The sequence below is a fragment of the Myodes glareolus genome, chromosome 12 (assembly GCF_982192425.1).
Source record: "Myodes glareolus chromosome 12, mMyoGla1.1, whole genome shotgun sequence".
Classification (NCBI taxonomy): Eukaryota; Metazoa; Chordata; class Mammalia; order Rodentia; family Cricetidae; genus Myodes; species Myodes glareolus.
This window is the reverse complement of record NC_142037.1, coordinates 82,495,978-82,517,443: the sequence shown is the minus strand read 5'-3', so window position 1 is coordinate 82,517,443 and position 21,466 is coordinate 82,495,978. Positions and strand designations below refer to the sequence as shown.

General features: G+C 47.6%; 1 protein-coding gene across 18 annotated transcripts in view; it reads left to right on the top strand.

Annotated features, from left to right (window-relative positions):
• Dock9 (dedicator of cytokinesis 9) overlaps positions 1–18,748 on the top strand; it is a 253,384-nt gene extending 234,636 nt beyond the window's left edge. For 15 of the 18 annotated variants that reach the window (XM_087912328.1, XM_087912327.1, XM_087912321.1 and 12 more), the window contains 8 exons: positions 620–742; positions 2,053–2,166; positions 3,561–3,707; positions 5,306–5,516; positions 10,585–10,775; positions 14,645–14,745; positions 15,175–15,313; positions 17,618–18,748. In XM_087912328.1, coding sequence (XP_087768454.1) covers positions 620–742; positions 2,053–2,166; positions 3,561–3,707; positions 5,306–5,516; positions 10,585–10,775; positions 14,645–14,745; positions 15,175–15,313; positions 17,618–17,740 — 1,149 coding nt within the window. In that variant the 3' untranslated portion in view covers positions 17,741–18,748. Of the gene's footprint in view, positions 1–619; positions 743–2,052; positions 2,167–2,367; positions 2,374–2,799; positions 2,836–3,560; positions 3,708–5,305; positions 5,517–10,584; positions 10,776–14,644; positions 14,746–15,174; positions 15,314–17,617 lie in introns of all 18 variants that reach the window. The other 3 variants (XM_087912331.1, XM_087912330.1, XM_087912332.1) reach the window with 2 other exon arrangements.
• The last annotated feature ends 2,718 nt before the right edge of the window (positions 18,749–21,466 follow it).

The window sequence follows — 21,466 nt, the reverse complement described above, 5'->3', positions numbered from 1 at the left end:
AACTGTGCACCCTTCTATAGAAGGGAGTTGCCAAGAGGAGGGAAAGGGTATTGGTGAAGCAGGCCTAGGTTCCCCCATCGCCATCCCTGGATAACGTCAAGATGTTTAGTTGGGGTTGAAGTCATGCTTAGTAATGCTCCATAGCTCAACATTGCCAGTGTTTGTTCATCAGAGAGGATAAATAAATTTCTAAGTTATGTTTCTAAAGAGAGAGCTAGTAAGCAATCTAAGAGCTTGTAGGAGTCTACCAGAGTCAACTTTCTATATCTTGTATAAAAAATTCTGTGTGTATGAGTTTTGTCTGTGTGTATATTTGTGTACCACGTGTATGCAGTCCCACAAGACGGTTTTGGGATCCCACAGCTGGAGTTCTAGGCAGCTGTGGGTGCTGAGAACCAAACCTGGGTCCTCTGCAAGGGCAGTCGGTACTCCTAACTGCTGGGCCGGCTCTCAGCCCAGCTATTACACCTTTCTGGTTTTCGCATATAAACATGACTTGGGGAGAACTTGGTAGTGAGTTGTTACAGTCTTGGATGGGCTATAAATCCCACTGCCGTTGGTCATACACGCTGACAGATTCTCTGTGCTCCCTCCCGGCTCCGCCCTCCCTCTTGGCCAGGATGTCCTGATGGAGCTGCTGGAGCAGTGTGCGGACGGACTTTGGAAGGCCGAGCGCTACGAGCTGATCGCCGACATCTACAAGCTCATCATCCCCATTTATGAAAAGCGGAGGGACTTCGAGGTATCGCGCTCTCTTTTCCCCCGTTTGACATGACCCAGACCTCACGCAGAGAGAGCCAGCAGGCCTGGGTTCGGTGATGCCCAGTTGTAGCATGAGGGCCGGCTTGTTGGGGTTTCCGTCCCGCCCGGTACCCCAACAGCCGGCAAATCCCAAAGAGAAATTACACACAGGACTCCATAAGGTTATAAACTGATTGGCCCATTAGGTCAGGCTTCTTGTTAACTCTTATAACTTATATTAACCCATTATTCTCATCTATGTTAGCCATAATGGCTCTGTACCTTTCTCAGCTGGGCAGGTTACATGCTGCCTCTTCAGTGGTCTGCGTAGGAGTGGCTGAGGAACCTCCCTGCTTCCCAGGATTCTCCTGTTCTCATTGTTTCACCTCTACTTCGTGTCTGGTTTTCCCGCCTATACTGCCTGCCTGGCCAATCAGCGTTTTATTAAAATATGATTGACAGAATACAGACAATTCTCCCGCATCACCCAGTGGTCTCCAGTTACCCACATGGCATCAAAGGCGGCCACCAGTCACCAACTATAGCGCTATCAGCCTCTGCAGACCCCCCATGGCTTGAATGCAAGGGTTCTGTCCCACCTAGATAGAACTAGGAACTGAACTTTGGAGGTTTCCCTAGACAGAGTTGTATGATTCCTAGGGGCCCTTCCTCGCTTCTCCTGCACAAGGGAATGGTGGCCCTTCCACCTTCCAAGGTTCAGAAGTCAGCCATTGCCCCAGCAAATCAAATGGCGTATGAAGAGCAGAACCTGCATGTTGTCAGAGATTTTCTCCACCACCTCAGGTCAGCTTGGAAAGAGACCTTCAATGGGTGCAATCCAAAAATGATCACTGAGTTAAGCAGTCAAAATGCATTCTTGTGACTTGGGCGATAGGCCAGTCGGTAAAGGGTTGCCTTGACAGCCCAAGGGCCTGAGTTCAATACCCAGAACAAACCTTAAAAAAGCTGGGTGTGGTGGTGCCTGCTGGGACTCCCAGGGCTGGAGAGAGAGACCACCCAGCATGGCCTGCCTGATGGGGTCTGAGCCAGTGAGAGACCCTGTCTTTAAAAACATTAGGTGGACAAGGCCTGAGGAATGCCACCCAGGCTGGTCCCCCGGCTCTCACATGTATGCACACACACACACACCCATACACACACACACACACACACACTCCCTGCCCTCTCACACACACAAGCATGCAGTGACTTTTTTTTCTGCTCAGAGTCCATCATCACATTTGAATCATTTTCAGTTTTATTCTGTGACTTGCAAATAGGAAGAAAAATGTATCTTCTTCTGCTTTCCAGAGACTAGCCCATCTGTATGACACGCTACACCGGGCCTACAGCAAAGTGACCGAGGTCATGCACTCGGGCCGCAGGCTCCTGGGGACCTACTTCCGGGTGGCCTTCTTTGGACAGGTGAGCCTTCAGCCCGTTCTGTAGACTGTCCCCAGTCCTTTATCTTCCTTCTCTTAAAGTGAGATCCTGAGAATTTTCCACTTGTAAACGCTAATGTGATGAATTTCTCATATGTCATGTGGCTCTTATCTTCCTCTGGAGTAAACTCTACTTGTTTTTTTTCTTTCTTTCTTCCTCTCTTTCTTTTATCACTTTCTTAAGGCAGCGGTAAGTTCTTCCTCCATCCTTAGTGCCATCTTTCATTCTTCCACGAGGTTTGCAAGTTTCCTTTTCAAGTCTTGTATGTTTACTGTCCAGTCATTTCAAACTCTAGAAAGAAAATTAACATTTTATTCCATTTACAGAAATCATCAGTGTTCCCTTACACATCTGTATTGCATGTTTTAAGGCAAAAATTAAGACCTGCTTTGTGCCTGTGTCTCAGTCTTTTATGTACTATCTGTGCAAGCATAGTTATCACTGTGATACTTGGGCAGTCCTGTCGGAGGGGGGTTACATAAGCAAGCTTTAACCTTCAGGCTCTAACATTATTAAATGGAATAGATTATCATCCGTTCATTGAGGGCATGTGATTTTCCGATGAGCGCTTTAATAACCTTAAATTTACTCTGTTATTGTTTTTTATAACTATAGCAATACCAGTTTACAGACAGTGCAACAGACGTGGAGGTAATTCCAGTAATGCTTCTAAAGCAAGTAACGTTAGTGGAGTGACCACCTCTAAACCCCCAGTTTGGTGTGGATTTTTCATTTGTTTGTTTCATGTTAGCCTGGTTTTTTTTTTCCCCCTCACCTATATTGTTTTATACCATTTTATATCATTTTACCGTAGATAAGTGACTTTTTGAACATTAATTTCAAATATTAACCCCCAATCTGAACATTTTAGTTTTCCAACCTTTTTCACTTCCCATATAATGTTAAACCTGTGGGCACACGTGATTGGCGCCACGCCATCTGTGACTGGTTTTCACGGAAGCATTTCCAGTTCAGTGTTTGTCCCAGCAGGGAAGCCCGGCCAAATTCACTCAAACTTTATGTACTTCTTGCTCGGCCTGCTCCAGACCAGATGTGTATCCCTGGTCATTTCTCCGTGTGTCCTACTTCTGGGAACGTGAAACAGGCCTGTCCCCCATTACACCTCACTGAGAGAGTGCTGCTTGGGCCCCAACCCTTTCATCTCACACACTTAATGACTTGCGTACATCTGTTCTCTTCTGTTTTCCCATCTCTGCACCTGACTCCACCTCAGAGCCCTTCCTTCCCCTGTGAGTGGCCTGTCTAAATGGGTTTTGTTTTGGAATCATTCTTTCTCATGGCTTTCTGTTGTGGTCAACCTCGGGCACACTCGGGGCGTGCCTCACTGTGCTTCCTCACCGTGCTTCTCCTCGCAGGGTTTCTTTGAAGATGAAGATGGGAAGGAGTACATCTACAAAGAACCCAAGCTCACACCGCTGTCAGAGATTTCCCAGAGACTCCTTAAGCTTTACTCCGATAAATTTGGTTCTGAAAATGTCAAAATGATACAGGATTCTGGCAAGGTATGATTACTTATGTCTGATAAGCTGCCTGACTTTTTTTTCCTAAAGAAAGTCAGCTTTAATAGATTCAAACGCAATTATATGATTGTCAAGCCAGCGAGATGCCCAGTGGGTAGAGGAGCTCGCACACAGGCCCGAGAGTTCCGTCCCCAGACTCCACAAGGTAGCTGGAGAGAACCAACTCCTGAGAGTTGCTCTCTGACCTCTGTGTGCATGCGCCCACGCACACGTGTACCTGTAGACACACACACAGACACACGTGCAAGCAAATATGTAAGAAATAGTTAGGATTGTCCAGGTGGCTTTTTCTGAAATCCAGGAAAATTCTGTGGGCTTTTTCTTACCTTCTACACTAGGCTCTCTCCACTAACCTTTTCCTCCTTTTTTTCTAAGCACCTCTGCTGAACCGTGAAACCATCTTTGCCTGCCCCAAGCACTCTGCAAGCCATTTCTTCTGTGATCATTTTATTGCTCTTGGTTAAATACAATTAGAATGTGCAAAATTGATTTGCCTCGCTAATGTAAATCAACTCTTGTCCCCCTGTGGAACATGCCTGTTTAATTTTCCATCGTGTGTCAGACACCAGAGGTCTACCAGTTCACAGTCTGGTTGCAAAAGCATTCATGTGCTGGGTTAATCAGAAAAGAAACTTAATTGTAAATGAGGTTAATCCGCACTTGTATTAAATAAATTCATCTGCAGCTGTTGGCGTCTCATTTGATCTGACAACCAGTTAATAGTAATTTAGGGCCTAACATTTGATCCTTATTCTTAAAATAAACGCCTCTTTTAGCCAAGCGTATAAAAGTTTTAAAATAAACAGAAATTAAAATGGAGAAATCCAGACTAAGGCAGAGCAAAGAGACAAGCTTAGTGCGGTGACTTACTCTATAATCCTATCACTTATGAAGCGAACACAGGAGGATTGCGGGTTCAAAGCCACACTCGACTGCATGAGAGTCTTCTAAAAGAAGCAGAAGGGGGTGGGGAGGGCTGGAAGGAAGAAGAGAGGGAGCGAGGGACAGACAGACACTTTGATGTGAAGTGTGGCAGTTGTTAGACTCCATCAGTCTGAATACTTTTGAGGGAGTTAAGATGTCTTGAATAGAATTGTTGTTGCTAAGTACCACAATGCATTGTGTTTTTAGAGGAAAATGTTCTCATTTTTAGGAAAAACAGGTGGTGTGTCATGTATACCATTTACTTTGAAATGTGCTTGTGTGATGTATGTGTGTGTGTGTGTATTTATAAAAGTGTATTTATAGAAGTCTGATAGTAAGGTATATTGACACATGGGGAAGATGTTGTGAAGAAACCCATTACTTTGTATGGTAACCTGAAAAATCAGTTTTAAAACTCTGTCTCCACACATTGGTGTGTGCATATTTACATATATGTGTATGTGTCTCTTCTTGAAACAAATGCAGCAAGGTGGTGGCAGTGATGATCCTGTTGATAGATAGTGGGTGTTCTTCTACTATTTTTTCCCAACCTTCCTAAATTTTTTTTTCTCTGACTGTTTTCTAATTAAAAATTTAGAAGACTCATCTTAGACCAGGAAGAGCGCCTGACTTCGTTGTTGCTTATTGTTTTGAAGGTTAACCCGAAGGACCTGGATTCCAAGTTTGCTTACATCCAGGTGACCCACGTGACTCCGTTCTTTGATGAGAAGGAGTTACAGGAGAGGAGAACGGAGTTTGAGAGATGCCACAACATTCGGCGCTTCATGTTCGAGATGCCCTTCACCCAGACTGGAAAGAGGCAGGGCGGGGTGGAGGAGCAGTGCAAACGACGTACTGTCCTGACAGGTACGCATGCCTTCCTCCCGCCAGACAGCCAGACAGTGTACCGCTCTCGCTAGAGTAAGGACCTGGGTGTGCACGCCTTCCTCCCGCCAGACAGTGTACCGCTCTCACAAGAGTAAGGACCTGGGTGTGCACGCCTTCCTCCCGCTAGACAGTGTACCCCTCTCGCTAGAGTAAGGACTGGGGTACATACACCTTCCTCTCGCTAGACAGTGTACCCCTCTCGCTAGAGTAAGGACCTGGGTGTGCATGCCTTCCTCCCGCTAGACTGTACCCCTCTCTCTAGAGTAAGGACTGGGGTACATACACCTCCCTCCCCCCCAGACAGTGTACTGCTCTCATTAGAGTAAGGACTGGGGGTACGCACTCCTTCCTCCCACTAGGCAGTGTACCCCTCTTGCTAGAGTAAGGACCCGGGAGATGGCTCGGTATTTAAAACCACTTCTGTTCTCCCACAAGGCATGGATTCAATTCCCAGCTCCCACATGGTGGAGTTACAAACATCTATAACTTCAGTCCCAGGAGACGGAGAGGATTTGACACCCTCCTCTGACTTTCTTGGGCACTGGGCATGCGTGAAGGTACACAGACATACATGCAGACAAAAGATCTATACCCATAAAAATAAATAAACCCTGAAAAATTAAAATACGTAAACTCATGATTTGGGGCCAGAGAAGTGACTCAGCAGTCAAGTGCTCACTGTTGTCCCACACGGTTCAGTTCCCAGCAGCCACAGCAGCCGCAGACAGTTGCCTGTAACCCCCTTCCATGCGGTTTGACACCCTCTTCTGGCCTCCAGGCACAGGCGTGCTGTGTACGCGCTCGCCCACAGACACACATGCACCCAGTAAAAATAAAAATAACTCACGGCAGCATAATACAGCAGATGTTGTACAGTGTCTGTGGGAGAAATGGTTTAGAATGAGAAGATAAGGGTTTTAAAACAAACACAAAAGCTTACATTTATAAAAGTCCCCCACCCTTTCTCTTAGGAAAACATGCAGTGCATAAACGACATTGCTCTTACAAGGGTGAGCCCCCCCCCCCCCTGCTCTGAGCAAATGTGTGGTTTCTCTAATGCACACCAATTAAAAATGCGATCTCTAGATAATGGTTCTTCTTAGGGTTTCCAGTTTGACTATAATCTGTGCAGGAACAACCTCACTGTGGATTCCCTAAATCAGCATCTGTCAGAGTTCATTCTGGAGCCACCAAGGTCAGCCACCCCTGGGAATTTGAATTGCGGATTCCCAGGCTCTACCCACCCCACACCCCGAATCTGCTGAATAAGAAACTAGGGAGGGCACCCCAGCTCTGTGCCCAGCAAGCACTGCAGGAGATTCAGGGCGCGTGCCCAGAGCACCCTGCTGAGATGAGCGTTTATTTTTATCATGGGTCCTGTTGAGGTGGCGTGCTGATTTGACTCATAGCAGGGTGTTCTCCCTGGGCACCTATTCTTCCGGGTTACCGCTCACATTTGTTGCTGAACCGCTTTAGATTAGATAAAGAATGTGGGCTTAGCTCTCTATCACCAAATCAGAGGACAAAGAGTAACCTGCTTCAGAAGGAGGTGCAACAGACACAGGCCCTGTTGGTTCTGAGAATCGCCACTCAGCAACTTCGCCAGCCACACCTTCAGGGCTGAGAACATAAGTTGCTTTGCCTGGGGCTCCTGCAGCCCTGGTCACAGCCTCTCTGTGGGGACGTGGGGACATTGTTCATCCCTTTGTGTTAAGCAATCCTGTGAAGTGTACAGACAGGCGGGGGAAGGAATAAGATTGGTGACTAGATCTTACTCCCTGTTAAACTCTTGCCTTAGGCTTCATGAGGAGCAAAAGGGACCACAGTGGGACACCAGAAACAGGTGCAGGGCTTGCCGTGAGACCCTGGAAGTGTGGGAGGGACAGCTAACCAGACGGAGTGGAGTTGGAGGAAAGTCCTTTTTCTGTGAAAGCTACTGAGAGTGTCAGCGTCATGGCAACCTTAAAGAAACACACCAGCTCTTTTGGAGACTTTGAACTAGAGTTTCCCTCCAGTTACTAGGCTTCTGGAATTTCCACTGTCTTGCTGTAGACCTAACCTTTGGCCTTTCCTGCCTCCTGCTTGCAGGCTAACCCTTCTGGAAAGTTCCCAGTCGGGAGAAAACGTCATCATTTTCTCCTCCCTCCCCCAGCTTCCTGGGTGGAAGTTTCTAGACCTGCCTTTCCTTTCTTCCCAGTTACTATTCCCAGGTCCCCCAGCTGTCACCTCCACTCCACTCAGACTGGAAACATCTATTTGCTGCCTGCTTTCTGTTCACCCTAGCCTGCCCTACAGTTGACATGCGTCCTCTGTCTTCCTAAAGGGCCACACATCAGGACGCTGGGCCATGTACTACACAGTGGCTTATTCCCATGCTCAACTGGCTTTCCATCTTCTGGGGCCACTTTGTTCTCCCGTGTAGTCTTGGGACAGTAATGCACGCCCCAGTGAGGCATGGTCCCCAAAGTGAGGTCTGTAGGCTTGTGCCAGCCCCTCACATCTCAGCAAGAAAAGACAGCAGTCAGCATGGGGTGTTAGAGCATGCCACACATGATGAGAGAAGCCGTGGAGCCCGGGGAAGAGGAGAACAGTTTAAAGGGGATGGTGGGGTAGGGCTCGTGGGGATGTCAGATAGCATGTGATATCTGAGTCAAGACATGAAGGAGATGGGGGTGACTGGAATGTTTGTGTCCGGGCATAGAAAAGGACTGGTGTGGCCACAGCCACGTTGTCTGAGGCAGAGGAGACAGGGTGAAGCTGGCAAGAATACTGATACCAGGGCGGTTGTGACCTGTGGGGCTGTCTCTGACTAGTATCACAGCGCCTGCCTGTTGCCCCTTGCAGTCTAGTTCCCCTAAGAAGCAGTAGCCGGGACTGAGTGGGATCAGTGTGATTCATGGGTACCTCACGCACGATCCTTGGCGCCGGCTTTCTCTCTGAAGCCGTAGCGCCACCTCACCACGTCTGTCACAGAGGCTGGACACTTATGAGTCGTGATGCCTTTTCCTAACAATGGTATACCAGTCAGACAGATTAGCTGCTGTGAATACCGCTTCCCTGGCAGTGTGCAGCAATGCTCAATTCTTATTTAAAAGAAGCAGTCTTGGACCAAGAGGACTCAGCAGCCCCACTGCTGCCACTTAACACCTGCAGTCCACAAGGACACAACAGAAATTCCAGGTGGGAGCCCCAGACTGACTTTAAAAACTTGTGAAGATAGACGTGAGCGATGGGAACCCCTCTTTTTCCAGCTTTGTCTAGTCATCGTTGGCCCCATCCGGTCTGGGATCTGGCCCTGCTCCCATTGTGTGATGAGCTTTTCCTGGATAAACTATCCCTAGCCTTTTACTAAAGAATTCAAACATAACTTCTTTCATCTGTTATTGGTTTAAAAAAAAATACAGTAAGGGGGCCAGGCATGGTGGCGCACGCCTTTAATCCCAACACTCGTGAGGCAGAGGCAGGTGGATCTCTGTGAGTTCTAGGACAGCCTCATCTCCATGGTGAGTTCTAGGACAGTCAGGGCTGGGTGGTGAGAGACTGTCACGCAGAAACAAAGTAAAACAAGGACCTGGAAGATGGTCCCATGAGGAGAAGAGGTGTTTGTGTGCAGGTTTGATGGCCCGAGTTTGACCCCCGGATCCCACAAGGTAGCAGGAAAGAACTGAGTCCCAAGAGCTGTGCCCTGCCCTCCACATGTACATAGAGGTACATGCATGCTGTGGTACATGCACCTTCACACACCCAATTAAACAATAAACATTTAAAGTTATGCATACGAGGTGTTCCTGCAAAAAGACAGAAACACTAAATACTTGAAGTAGAGCCTAACATTACACAGAAGTTTTTTAGTTTTATTGTGTGTATGAGTGCTTTACCTGCGTGCACACCCGTGCATGCCTGGTGTCTTGGGAGGTCAGAAGAGGGTGCCAGGTCCCCTGGAACTGAAATTACAGGTGGCTGTGCGCTGCCGTGTAGGTGATGGGAACTTGAACTCGGGTCATTTGCAAGATCAGCAAGTGCTCTTAGTCCCTGAGCCATCTCTCCAGCCCCTGTAGTTCTTTCTCATTGTCCGTTGTCATGCTGTTTGGTGTTGACGTGGTCAGGTATCTTGTTAAAAATAAAACAGTATGATCTTTTAGTGGAAAAAGTAAGAAATAGTACTATTTCTTACCCCTGGAAACTTCCAAACGCCTCTCCTATTGGCACAGTAGTTATCATTGGTGAATTCCTGCTTTGCTGAGGTTGCTTTTGTCTGTTTGTTTCTCATTGGTATCTTAGGTTTAGACAGGTTTATCGTGTATTCAAAGTTGTCCTCCGGAGGAAAGTGAATTTTCTCAGAGATACCCAATGGCACTATTTGGGACAGGGCGGGGGGGGGGGGGGAGCTTGGTCTGCTGTATACTATCTCAAAACTGTTTGGTCTTTTTTGTATTTTAGAATCCCTCTAGAACCTACTCATTTGAGTCTTACAACTTCCAAGGAGGGTTAGGGCATTTAGAGATGAGAAAGGAAGCAAGGGAAAAAAAGAGGTTTGTCTTCCCCCAAAGACATACTCTTCATGTTAAAGGAATAACAGGGATCCAACTCTGTCTACTTTATGGTACAACCTGCAACCTGCCATTACACACATCACTACAGGCCTGGAGAGATGGCTCAGTGGTTCTGGGCGTTGGCTGCTCCTGCAGAGACCTGAGTTTGGTTCCCAGCTCATAGCCATGCGGTGGTAGCTCACAGAGCCTGTAACTCCAGTTCCAGCCTCCGTGGACAACATGCACACGTGCGTGCACGCGCACACACACACACACACACACACACACACACGAACAGATAGACATGAAACCAAAGCATTCCTACATATAAAATTAGAAATAAATAAAATCTTCAGCACAGGGTAAAAGAGAGCGTCCCAGCTCCAAAGGGTCTTCGCTTATGACATCGACAAGCTCTGAGTTTTAGCTGTGAAGCAGGCGTGGTAGTTACTTTCCCTCCACGTTGGAAAGACCCTCCAGACGCTGGAGTAACTCCAGACCCCATTCCTCTGCAGCAATACACTGCTTCCCCTACGTGAAGAAGCGGATTCCCGTCATGTACCAGCACCACACTGACCTGAACCCCATTGAGGTGGCCATCGACGAAATGAGCAAGAAGGTGTCCGAGCTCCGCCAGCTGTGCTCCTCGGCGGAAGTGGACATGATCAAACTGCAGCTCAAACTCCAGGGCAGTGTGAGCGTTCAGGTGAGCCCAGTCCCCAGCTTCCCCAGCGGAGGGAGCAGGAGGCTTAACCGGCCCCCCGATTCTGCCTACAACATAATGGCAGCTTCACTGAGCTGTCTCTAACAGACAGCTCACTCCTCACGGCACCCTGACTTTTCAGTAACTTGAAGAATGTTAGGTTCCTGGTTGACAAAACACTCCCCAAGCCCAAGAAAGATGATAGTAGGGGTTTTCCTATAAAACTGTTGTTTCCTTTCCAGGAAAATTGCGTCTAAAAATATACCTTGAGTTTTACTTTCTCCATTTTTTTTCTTCATTTTAGGGCACCCCAATTGAGTTCATTTACTGGTGACAATTTTAAAAATTCATTTATTTTTGAGAATTTCATGAACACTGTATTTACATCATTTCCCCTTCTAACCTCTGCCATGCCCCCTCATTCTTCCTCAAATTCATGATCTCTAATTTCTAAATAATCACGCACACACATGCACACGCACGCATGCACGCACACCACCCACAACGCAGGCTGCTGAGTCCACTTAGTGGCCTCCGTGGGTTTGTGTGTTCAGAGGTGACCTGTTAGGGCTAGATAGCCTGGCAGGATCTTGCTCTAGAAAAGACTGATTCTCCCTTTCTCAGAGGTCAGCCATGGCCTGGAGCTCTTCTTCTGGGGCAGGGCCTTGTGAGATTTTCCCGCATTGGCTGGTCAGTTGGTATGTCATTTTTCAGGTCTGTTTTAGGCAGCCATACTGTTGGGATTTTGACAGGCAAGCTACTAGTGATTTTGTGGGATTTTTTTGTTGTTGTTCTTTTAGAGAAATATGTAGCCCCATGTATCACCTGTATTCTCAGCACTTGAGAGACCGAGGCATTAGAATCTGTTAAAGGGTAACCTGGGCTATGTAGCAAGTCCTGAGCCAGCCTGTGCTTCATACCTAGCACAGGTCTTAAGGTCTCAGATGAAAGACAGAAATTTGGGTCCTCTGTAAGTTTTCCTCCCTTGTTCACTATTCACACTCAGATCTGCAGTCCAGTTGGGACAGGTTTGTATTTGGCATAGGAGAGGGGTGAGGATACATTTTACCCCCAACAGGATTTGACAGTGTACACCTCTCTCACCCAAGCCTAAGTGACTGAGGCTCAGACACCTGCAGGTTCCCAGCTACGCTGTGGGTTTGAGGCCAGTCTGTACTCCATAGTAAGACCCTGTCTCTAAGACAGAAACAAACAAGAGGGGCTGTGGAGGTCTGCCTGGCATGCGAGGAGCCCTGGTTTGCTCCCTGATCACATAAACTGGCTATGCTAAGCCTTGCCTCATTTTCCAGTTCTGAAGATCAAGGCAGGAGGATCAGAAATTCAAAGTTATCCTCAGTTTCATAGCAAGTTCAAAGCGACTTTGGGATGCCTGAGACCCTCTCTCAAAAAAAGAAAAGTTACTTTCTCCCTTCGAAGTGTTGTGTGCCATTTATTGGGAGAGCATCTTTCATTTGGATACTAATTAGTGCATATGTTGTTTGTAAAGATTAATCAAAGTAGATACTTAAGATAATTTTTTTTAAGTTATCTCAAATAGTTATCTAGGTAACAGGCAGATTTTAAGTCCTCTCCCTGCAGTGACTGCTTTGTACATAGTCAGGGGTTCAAGCCCTTGTCTGTTCCTCCCTGGACCCCGAGAGCCCATTGTTTTCCCATCCACATGTAGTGCGTCTCCGAAGCCGCGGCAGAAGTTCTATGTAGGTTCTGCATCCAGGATTGGTTTGTGAAATCAGTTTCTGTCTGTTTCATCAGATACACACATAAGGAATCAGGAGTTTTGAGCAACTATTTTGCCAGATGTCTCTGACCACAAAAGTATTTTTAGACCGAAGTAGTTTACAAAGGGAATATCACTCAGCGATATTCAGCAAAGGAGATGACACTCCATCAGCAACATGACTGTACATCAGGGCCAGAGGCCACATTCTCCATAGCTAAAAATGCCGCTCACTAACTGCACCTGAGCACAGGCAGCCTCTGTCAGAGGCCGGTGGAGGGTGGGGCCTGGCGGGTTGAGCTGTCTAAAGGGTAAAGCACGCAATGCCATTTGAGTGACCTTCGAGTTTTATATAAACGCCCAGTCAGCTTACACAGCAGTGAACCCCGTGATAAAGTGAGGACCATGTGTCACGCTGGTGTCCCCCTGGATAACAAAGTCTAGGCCAAAGGAAGTGAGCTCCTGTCTCCTTTGGGCGTGTGCATGTGAGTGTTTATGTGTGTGATTGTGTATGCACCAAAGGTCAGCATCAGAGCGCTTCTGCTTTCTATATTATTATTGTTGTTGTTGTTGTTGTTGTTGTTATTATTATTATTATTATTATTTTGAGGCAGAGTCTCTCACTAAAAAGAGCCCTCTGATCAAGCTAGGTCTCCCGGACAGTAACTCTGTCCCCCTGCAGTTTCCTGGGGCCGCTGTTCTCTCTGGCTCTGTGGCTTCTCACAAACTTAACTGTAGTGCGTCTCACATAGTATCAGTGCCTGTCCTCTTCGTGCCTGCTTAAAATCGCGTGTCCTGTCACACATCAGTCTGTGCTGTCTTCACATGGGCTTCATTCCCACAGAGCCTAATGCAGAGGCCGCCACATCCGGTCACCATGGGAAGCTAGTTGTCCATCGCTGAGGCTCCACACTGGCACTGGCTTCTGTTCCCCCTCCTTCCCACATAGCTGCTGTGAGATCCCTGACTTGGTTCTGAGACTGCTACAGTCAAATGTCGAAGGAGGAGCTGCTTGTTCGTCCCGGCCACCCAGACCCAAAATAATCACATAAATAACTGAAATTGTATTAATTAAAGCACTGCTTGGCCCATTAGCTCTAACTTCTTATTGGCTAACTCTTATATTAATTTAACCCATTTCTAGGAATCTGTATATCGCCACATGGCAGTGGCTTACGGGCAAAGATTCGACGTGTGATGAGTCAGAGTTTCAAGCTGACCGCTCTCCCTGCCCCCTCCCAGGGTCTAGCCTCTCTCTCTTTCCTCCTTCCTGTATTGTGTGGGAAGTGCTGAGAACTCCTGTTGGCTGTTTGAATCACTCTCCACATTGCTGAATGTTCCTGATCTTTGATTTCCAGTCAGGTCAGCTAAGTCAGCAGGACAGTTGGCCTGTGGCGTGGCTGCCTGTTCAATCTAGTGAGAGGAACAATGTTTCGGTTTTGTTTTTGTTTCAGTGGCTGTAGGAGCCGGGAAGATGACTCAGTCAGTGGGGTGGTTGCTGTAGAAGCTGAATTCAGATCGCCAGCACCCACATCTGTAATCCCAGCTCTGGGGAGGCAGAGACAAAAAGACCCAGGCTCACTGTCCGGGAGACCTAGCATAATCAGTGGGCTCTTTATTCAGTGAGAGAACCTGTCTCAAAATGATGGTGATGATGATGTAGAAAGCAATACCACTCTGGTGCTGACCTCTGGTACACACACATGCACGCACACACATATACATGCATACACAGAAACACTGATATTTTCATTTCATGCTAAATTCTCCAGGTTGACCTGTTCAGTTCAATGTAGCACAAATTCCAGTGTCTAAACCCCCGTTTGAAAGAACCTTTGACACAGGTTTGGAGACCTGGGCTCTGGTGTTTCTCATGTTGGTTGCTCAATCCGGAACAAATCTTTACGCTCCCTGCCCTGGTTCCTTCTTACCTAAAATGAAGGATAGCTATGTGATGGAATCGAACACTGTATAATGATGCAGCTCAGTTTATGATTTCTTCCTTGGCCTTTACATCTATGGAAGCCGGGGATCATGACTGACTCACTAAACGGCATTTAGAGGGAGTGGCAGCTAACGTAAGTAAATGATAGTGGTCACTTTTCTTCTACCCAAACGTCTGTTCTTTTCCCAGGTCAACGCTGGCCCACTAGCGTATGCCCGGGCCTTCCTCGATGACACCAACACGAAAAGATACCCCGACAACAAGGTGAAGCTGCTGAAGGAAGTTTTCAGGTATAGCACGTGGAATGTTTCTCTGCACGGAAATCATTCATCTCTCTGCGGTGGTCAGCTTTCCATTCCTATAGTGTAGCTGAGATTATTCACTTGTGAACCGATAAGGGTGACTTGGGCTTACAGCATCTGAGGTTGTTTGGGGCCTGCGCTGAGGGGTGGGCAGGAAAGACAGGAAGTCAAAGAGAATGAGGAAAGGTCCTGAGTCCCCAAACTCCCTTTATGGGCATGTCACCAGCAAACTAAAGACGTCCCACTAGGTCCCACCTCCGGAGACTCCATCACCCCCCCCAATAGAACCCCTAACAGTGGACTTTTGGGAGTGTTACAGAACGAAACCGTAGCACTGCTCTGGGCTCAGGAGAGAGGGTACTTCCAGCCGGACCCATGTCCCCCTGCTCCATGCCTTCATCCCCTCTCCTTACTCAGGCAATTTGTGGAGGCTTGTGGTCAAGCCCTCGCAGTGAATGAACGTCTGATTAAAGAAGACCAGCTGGAGTACCAGGAGGAGATGAAAGCCAACTACAGGGAAATGGCCAAGGAGCTGTCTGACATCATGCGTGAGCAGGTGAGTACCAAGCTGGCCTGGGCAACTTGTGAGGAGTGGACTTGTTGGGGTCTGAAATGCTCCTCATAGTAAGTTAAGCCTTCCAGTATTCTGGAACTATAATTTCTGAGGGAAAATGTAACAGACCACATCTGCTACACGAACCCCAGATTATTTAGGGAAGCTAGCGATGAGCGCCCCTATGTCATCTAGGGCAGTTAGAGAGGCCAGCGTCCTTCTCCGTGTTTCCGGAGCTCATGCGAGGCAGAGGAAACACAGTCATGCTTACAGCTTTCTCTGATAGACAGGGCTGGCCAGCCTGCTTTTGTCCTCTGTTGCCTTAGAAGTCTTTCGTCTTTTAAAAAAGAGCGGAATTGTTCCAGCGGCCTGGGCACCCCAGGAGACACACATGGCTCCTTCCTCCATGGTCCTTGTCAAGGGCACGCATCCTGCCTTCCTTGTGTTTTCTGCCCTTCCCCTGTGAACCCTCCATGTGGTCCCAGCAGGAGTCGGGACACATCAGCCAGGATGTCAGGCAAACGTCCAAGGGCAGCGTGCACGTGAACCCAAGCCGCTGTTCCCGTGGCCTTAGCTCCAGGATCTCACACTCTGTCTGTCTCCTGTGTTATGATCTCCAGTCTTGCAGAGTGGAAGTTGGACTTTTGTCCTCCTACCTTATCATGTGATAATTGAAAATGTCTGTTTTTTGAGGATTTCATACATGAATACTATAGTTACACCTATGCCTCCAACTCAGCTCTCTCACACACGCACATGCACACACGCACATGCACACACACACACGCGCACACACACACACACACACACACAACTCTTCCCCAGATTCACAGGCTCATCCTTCAATTATTATTGTTACATACATACATATAAATCTGTGGCTCTAACCTACAGAGTTCGTTTGGTGTTGCTCACATGTGTGTGTTTAGGGCCAACCCCTTGGGATTAGGTAACCTATCGGACTCATTCCCGGAGAAGATGAAGTCTCTTTCTCAGCAGCCATTATCACCTGTGGCTCTTCATATAGAATGGATCTTGTAGACCCTCCCCAGCCCCCCAGTCCACGTCAGAACGTCTGCTAGCAAGGTCATTTCTCAGGTCTGGGTGCAGCTTCCCTTCCATACATAGAAGACACCACCACCCTGCAGCAGAAACCCTGATCTTCCAACTCTCACAATATCCCCACTCCATCTGCAGTGTTTCCCAAGCCCTAGGTGGAGGGTTGTGGGGCAGAAGAATGACAGCTAACTTGGTTATCTACGCTTTAACGTCCTTGTTTGTTTTCTTCCCCTTCCTCCATGCTGCACACGCTCAGCTGGGATGGTAATACCTTTTCTTCATGTTATTTCTCTGATAAACTGTCTGACCGAAACTGAATCACATAAGGCTCTGACCAAGTTTGGGCAGCCGTGGACTTTGGGTGGTGCATGAACAGTGGGGAGCAATTCTCTTCTGAACCTTTTAAAAAGTAGAAAAAAATTGAAACGATTAAATCATTAATGTGTGAATAATTGAGCACAAAGGAGAGGAGGCACTTGGGAGGAAATTGTTGCAGGAAACTTGTGATCTTTTCCTTGGAAGCTGCAGACTCCTTAGAGGAGCTCCTGGTGGATGGCCGCCAGCGGTCAGGACCAGGAAAGACAGAAGCAGAGAAAATGGTGGGCTGGATCTGTTAAGCTTCTAGGTTGAGCAGATAGTAACCGCAGTGGTTTGCTGTCTACTGACCCTTAAACTCCCCATTGTCTCGGCATCTGTGAAGACTAGACCCTTTAACTCGGCATAGGAAGAGCTGTGGCCTGGCGTGGTGGCTTTGGTGTTTGCCAGAGAAGCATCTGCGTGGCTCTCTAAGCCTCCACGCAGCTAGAGAGAAATCCTACACCCAGATCCTTTTCTGGTCTTGTTTGCCATGTAGAGGCTCTTAAGTCTGTAAGACCTGAGAAACATAGATGTTCCAAACTCAGTTGCAGAGGGTCCCCCCCACCAAGGGTCAGAACTAGTTCATGTCTTAGTGGAGTTGAAAGGTAGACCACAAGTGACTTGAGACCTGATGAGCCTAGAAGACTCCCATTCGTTAGCTTGTAAGGAAACAGAGCACCTTCTTTCTGATTTTCCCGTTACCATTCCAATCTGAAGGTGGCCGTTTATTAGATAAGCTAAACCCATCTGTGCAAACTGGCAATGCCCAGGCCCAGCTGTGTGCCCCACTGTGCAGAGTGGCAGCCGGGGGGCGAGCTGTGTGTGTGACCTCAGCACGGAATGGCTGCCGGAGCACTGCACTTTGATGACCTTGTCTTTCTATGCCTCAAGATTTGCCCGCTGGAGGAGAAGACGAGCGTCCTGCCAAACTCACTGCACATCTTCAATGCCATCAGCGGGACACCCACGAGCACGGTGGTTCAGGGGCTGACCAGCTCGTCCTCGATCGTGTGATTTTACCTCATGAACCACGTGTGGGGACATGCGTGGTCATGTACAAACTCAGGATGACTTCCAGAGCCGATCACTGGCATGGCCGAGCACAGGAGGAAGCCATGGGGACCCGGAGAGAGAGGGAGCCTGGACTGTGGTATTCTGTAGCAGATTTTATCGGAGTCGGGGGAAGGCACACATATTTTTTTAAGTCTCACTGGCAATATTTAGTTTTCCTCATGTCTTAACAGGAGTGTGAAGTGGGCGCTCTTAAGCTTCCCCTCAACTATATCCTTTTTACAGTGTGGTATTAAATGACCTAAAGGAGAGGTGTTCTAGGAGCGTCCCTAGCGGATGCAGCAGCACTGAAACTGAAACTGAGTCTGGGAACTAAGCTGGAAAAATCTTGAAAATATTTTTTTCCTGTGGCACATTCAGGTTGAGTACAAGAACTATTTTTGTGTGTAGTTTTTGATGACAGAAGGGGACTGGCGATTGTAACTTTTGTACTAGTGAACGAGGAGACCTGGAACCTTTATGTTCCTGCCTTGTGTTGGAACCGTGAGAGCTGACGAAGCTGTTCGTGAGCCCGAGCCCGTGCTAACAAGCAGGCTACGCTAAACGCTGACACCCAGTGTACAGACGGTTTGTTAATACAGCCTCCTCGCTGTGTTCACACACATGTTACATTTCTACATTTTTAATAGATCTGCTTCCACGGTGTTCATCTGTGACCCATCCGCGCTATTCTCGGTATATGCAAACACATTGTACTTTACTGTTTTATCCTTGTACATAAGACGTGCAATATGGAGATGTATACAGTCTTTGCTATGGTAGGTTTATAAACTGTTAAAAAAAAGTTTTCATCCTTTTGCCAAAATGGTCGAGTATGCGGTTGGTAAACCCTAAATCCTGTGGCGAGTTGGGGGATAATTTAAAGTTTTCACCATGTTATATTTTCTTTTAAGACTTTAATTTAGTAATTTTATATTTGGAAAAAAATAAAGGTTTTTAATTTAACTGGAACCACTGCCCTGCTGTAATTAAACATCCTGTACCCCAACTGTATTAAAAATAACCTTACTGATTTTCTGGTAATAAACACTGGATATTTGTTGTTTGGTAATCCTACAAAAGGGCAGAGTGCTTAGGGGTAAAATAGCATTATCAACACTTTCTCTAAAACAGTAAAGAAGGGAACGGGTGCAGTAAGGTGGATGGGATGGGATGGTTGTCGAAGCTGTGCTTGAGTGTCTGGAAATCCTAACACCAGTTCTCTGCCTTAATTTCAAAAGGTGGAGCTAGGAGCTTATGCTTCCAGAGGACTTGGTGAATGCTAGCAGAGGCACTTGAGTCTGGGCTAGCCCCGAGCTGTGCCGTGGCTGCCAAGAAACAGGAGGCTCATGAGTCTCCATTTGTCTTTGTCAGAGCTGTCTTACCATCTCATGACTTGCTTTTGAGGCAGTCGTCTCTCCCAGAGATGCCCAGGTAGCCATGTTGGTACATCCCACCCTCATGCCCCACTTTGTCGCGAGCACAGGGCAGAGTCATGGGGACGGGTCACATCGCAGGTGTGCTGGCCCTGCCCCTGCTCTGCCCAGGGGCCCCAGAGGACGAGTCGGCCCCTCCTCAGGCTGTGCCATGGCCACAAGGAGAAGGAACTTTCTACACGGCTTACAAGAATGGGTGTCTTACTTGAAGGGTTAGAGAAACCGTCTTTTCCACGACCCATTTAAGGAACAACAGCTATGATGTGGCGGCTCTTGAGCACCGATAACCACGGAGCATGCCGGATGTGACGGTGGAGGGCACGGTAATACCCGCAGGCTGACATCCTAGCCCTGTGTTGTAATAGGCCTCATCAAACATCATTGCAGGTGGGTCAAGGGGTTTTTGTCACGGAGCTGCATTTATTAGTCATAAAATTCTGGTCATCCTGTGATAAGATAAATAAAAGTCTAGAAAATACCTGGAAGATAAGATTAAGTTTGGATGGTGGCCAGCCCTCATTATTCAGCAGGAGAGAAAGGAGCCTTCTCTCTGATGGACAGCCCAAGATAGCTGAGGAAAAGCCAGAGAGGACAAGGGACAGTGGAGAAGGGTAAGGAGATTCCCGTTGGCTGATGAGACGTTTCATAGAGCTCATAGAGAACGTACATTTCTGGATCAGATGACACATTGGGGCTGGAGAGATGCGCGGTGAGGGATGGTACTTACCATGTGAGTCTGCCGGTCTGAATCCAGCTCCTCAGAACCCACAGAAAGGTGACGATAGAGAGCCATCTCCACAAAGCGGTCCTCCAACCTCCACACACATACTATGGCACGTGTGCCCATCCACACATCATATATACACGTATGATAACAGCAGGTTTTTTATTATAAACTAAAGTACAAGTTTGATAGGAAAAACTATAGCTGGTTACCAGTAGATTTTTACGTAAGTTCTACGTATTACTTTAACTGGTGGGAAAGTCTGCGCGACAGAATTTGCCGTTTTGACCCACACAGGTCAGGGATGGGACGTTTGTATTAGGCAGCTGTGCCTGTCGCCCACCTCCACATCCTTGTTTGAAAGGCTAGCTGCCTGGGAATGGAGTCGTATACATAGATGAGCGTACATGGGCTTCTGCCTGGGGAGCTGCTGCCGAGAATAGCCAGGCCACACTGAAAGAAGTTACAGTAACAGAAATAACCACGGTGAGTCCTGGCTTGCTCACATGACAGCTCCACAAGGTGAAGCCGTGGACGTCTGCCAGGGATGATGGCTCCTGTCCGTAGTCTCCAGAGTAAAGAGGCAGTCGTTTGAGGCTAGCTTGACCTGTGCACAGGGCGCTGTCAAAAGCGGTTACTTGATTTCCTTACTAGGGATCATTTATGTAAGTGTGATAGTCAACACAGGAGGTTGTTGTGTGACCAGAAAATTAGAAATTATAGCGTGGGCAGAAGCTCAACTCATGCACCAAACATCTCACACACATTTACGAATATAATCTGAGTCAGGTGTACAGTGTGTACATAATACACTATCAAGGCAATAAACATCCTATGTCCAGGCTTCCGGAAGTCCCTTGCACATGTGTGTGTGTGTGTGTATATATATATATATTGGTGCTGGAGGTGGCCCTGGGCCTGGTACTCGCTGAACAAGTACTGATGCTGTGTCCTCAGCATGCTTGTGTTTTTATTTTTCAGAGTCAGAGTCCTTCATAGGAGTCTGCCCTCTTACGTTTGAGATTGTTTGAGATCACAGCATCACGTTAGCCAGCTCCTTGTTACCTGAGAGAGCAGAGAGAAGAGACGCCGCTGTGGGGAAGAGGGTTGTAAAATACACTTGTCCAGTGTGACTTTTTTGTTTTAACTAGTTGCTTCTTTAAATTTGTTTATTTAGATTCTGACCACAGCTTCCCCTCATTCCCTCCCACTCTCTCTCAGCCTCTTCCCTTCTACATCTCTCCCCAATCCACCCCTTCTCCATAATCACTCAGAAATGGGCAGGCCGCCTATGGGCATCAGCAAAGCGTAGCATATCAAGCTGCCGGAAGACCAAACACCTCCCTGTATTCAGGCTGGGCAAGGCAATCCAACGTGAGGAACAGGTTCCCAAGAGCCAGCCAGAGCACCAGGGACAGCCCCTGCTCCCACATACAGAGCAAGCTACACAACCGTCACACATTTGCAGAGGATCTAGGTCAGTCCCATGGAGGCTCCCTGGTTGTTGGTTCAGACTCTGAGTTCCCATGA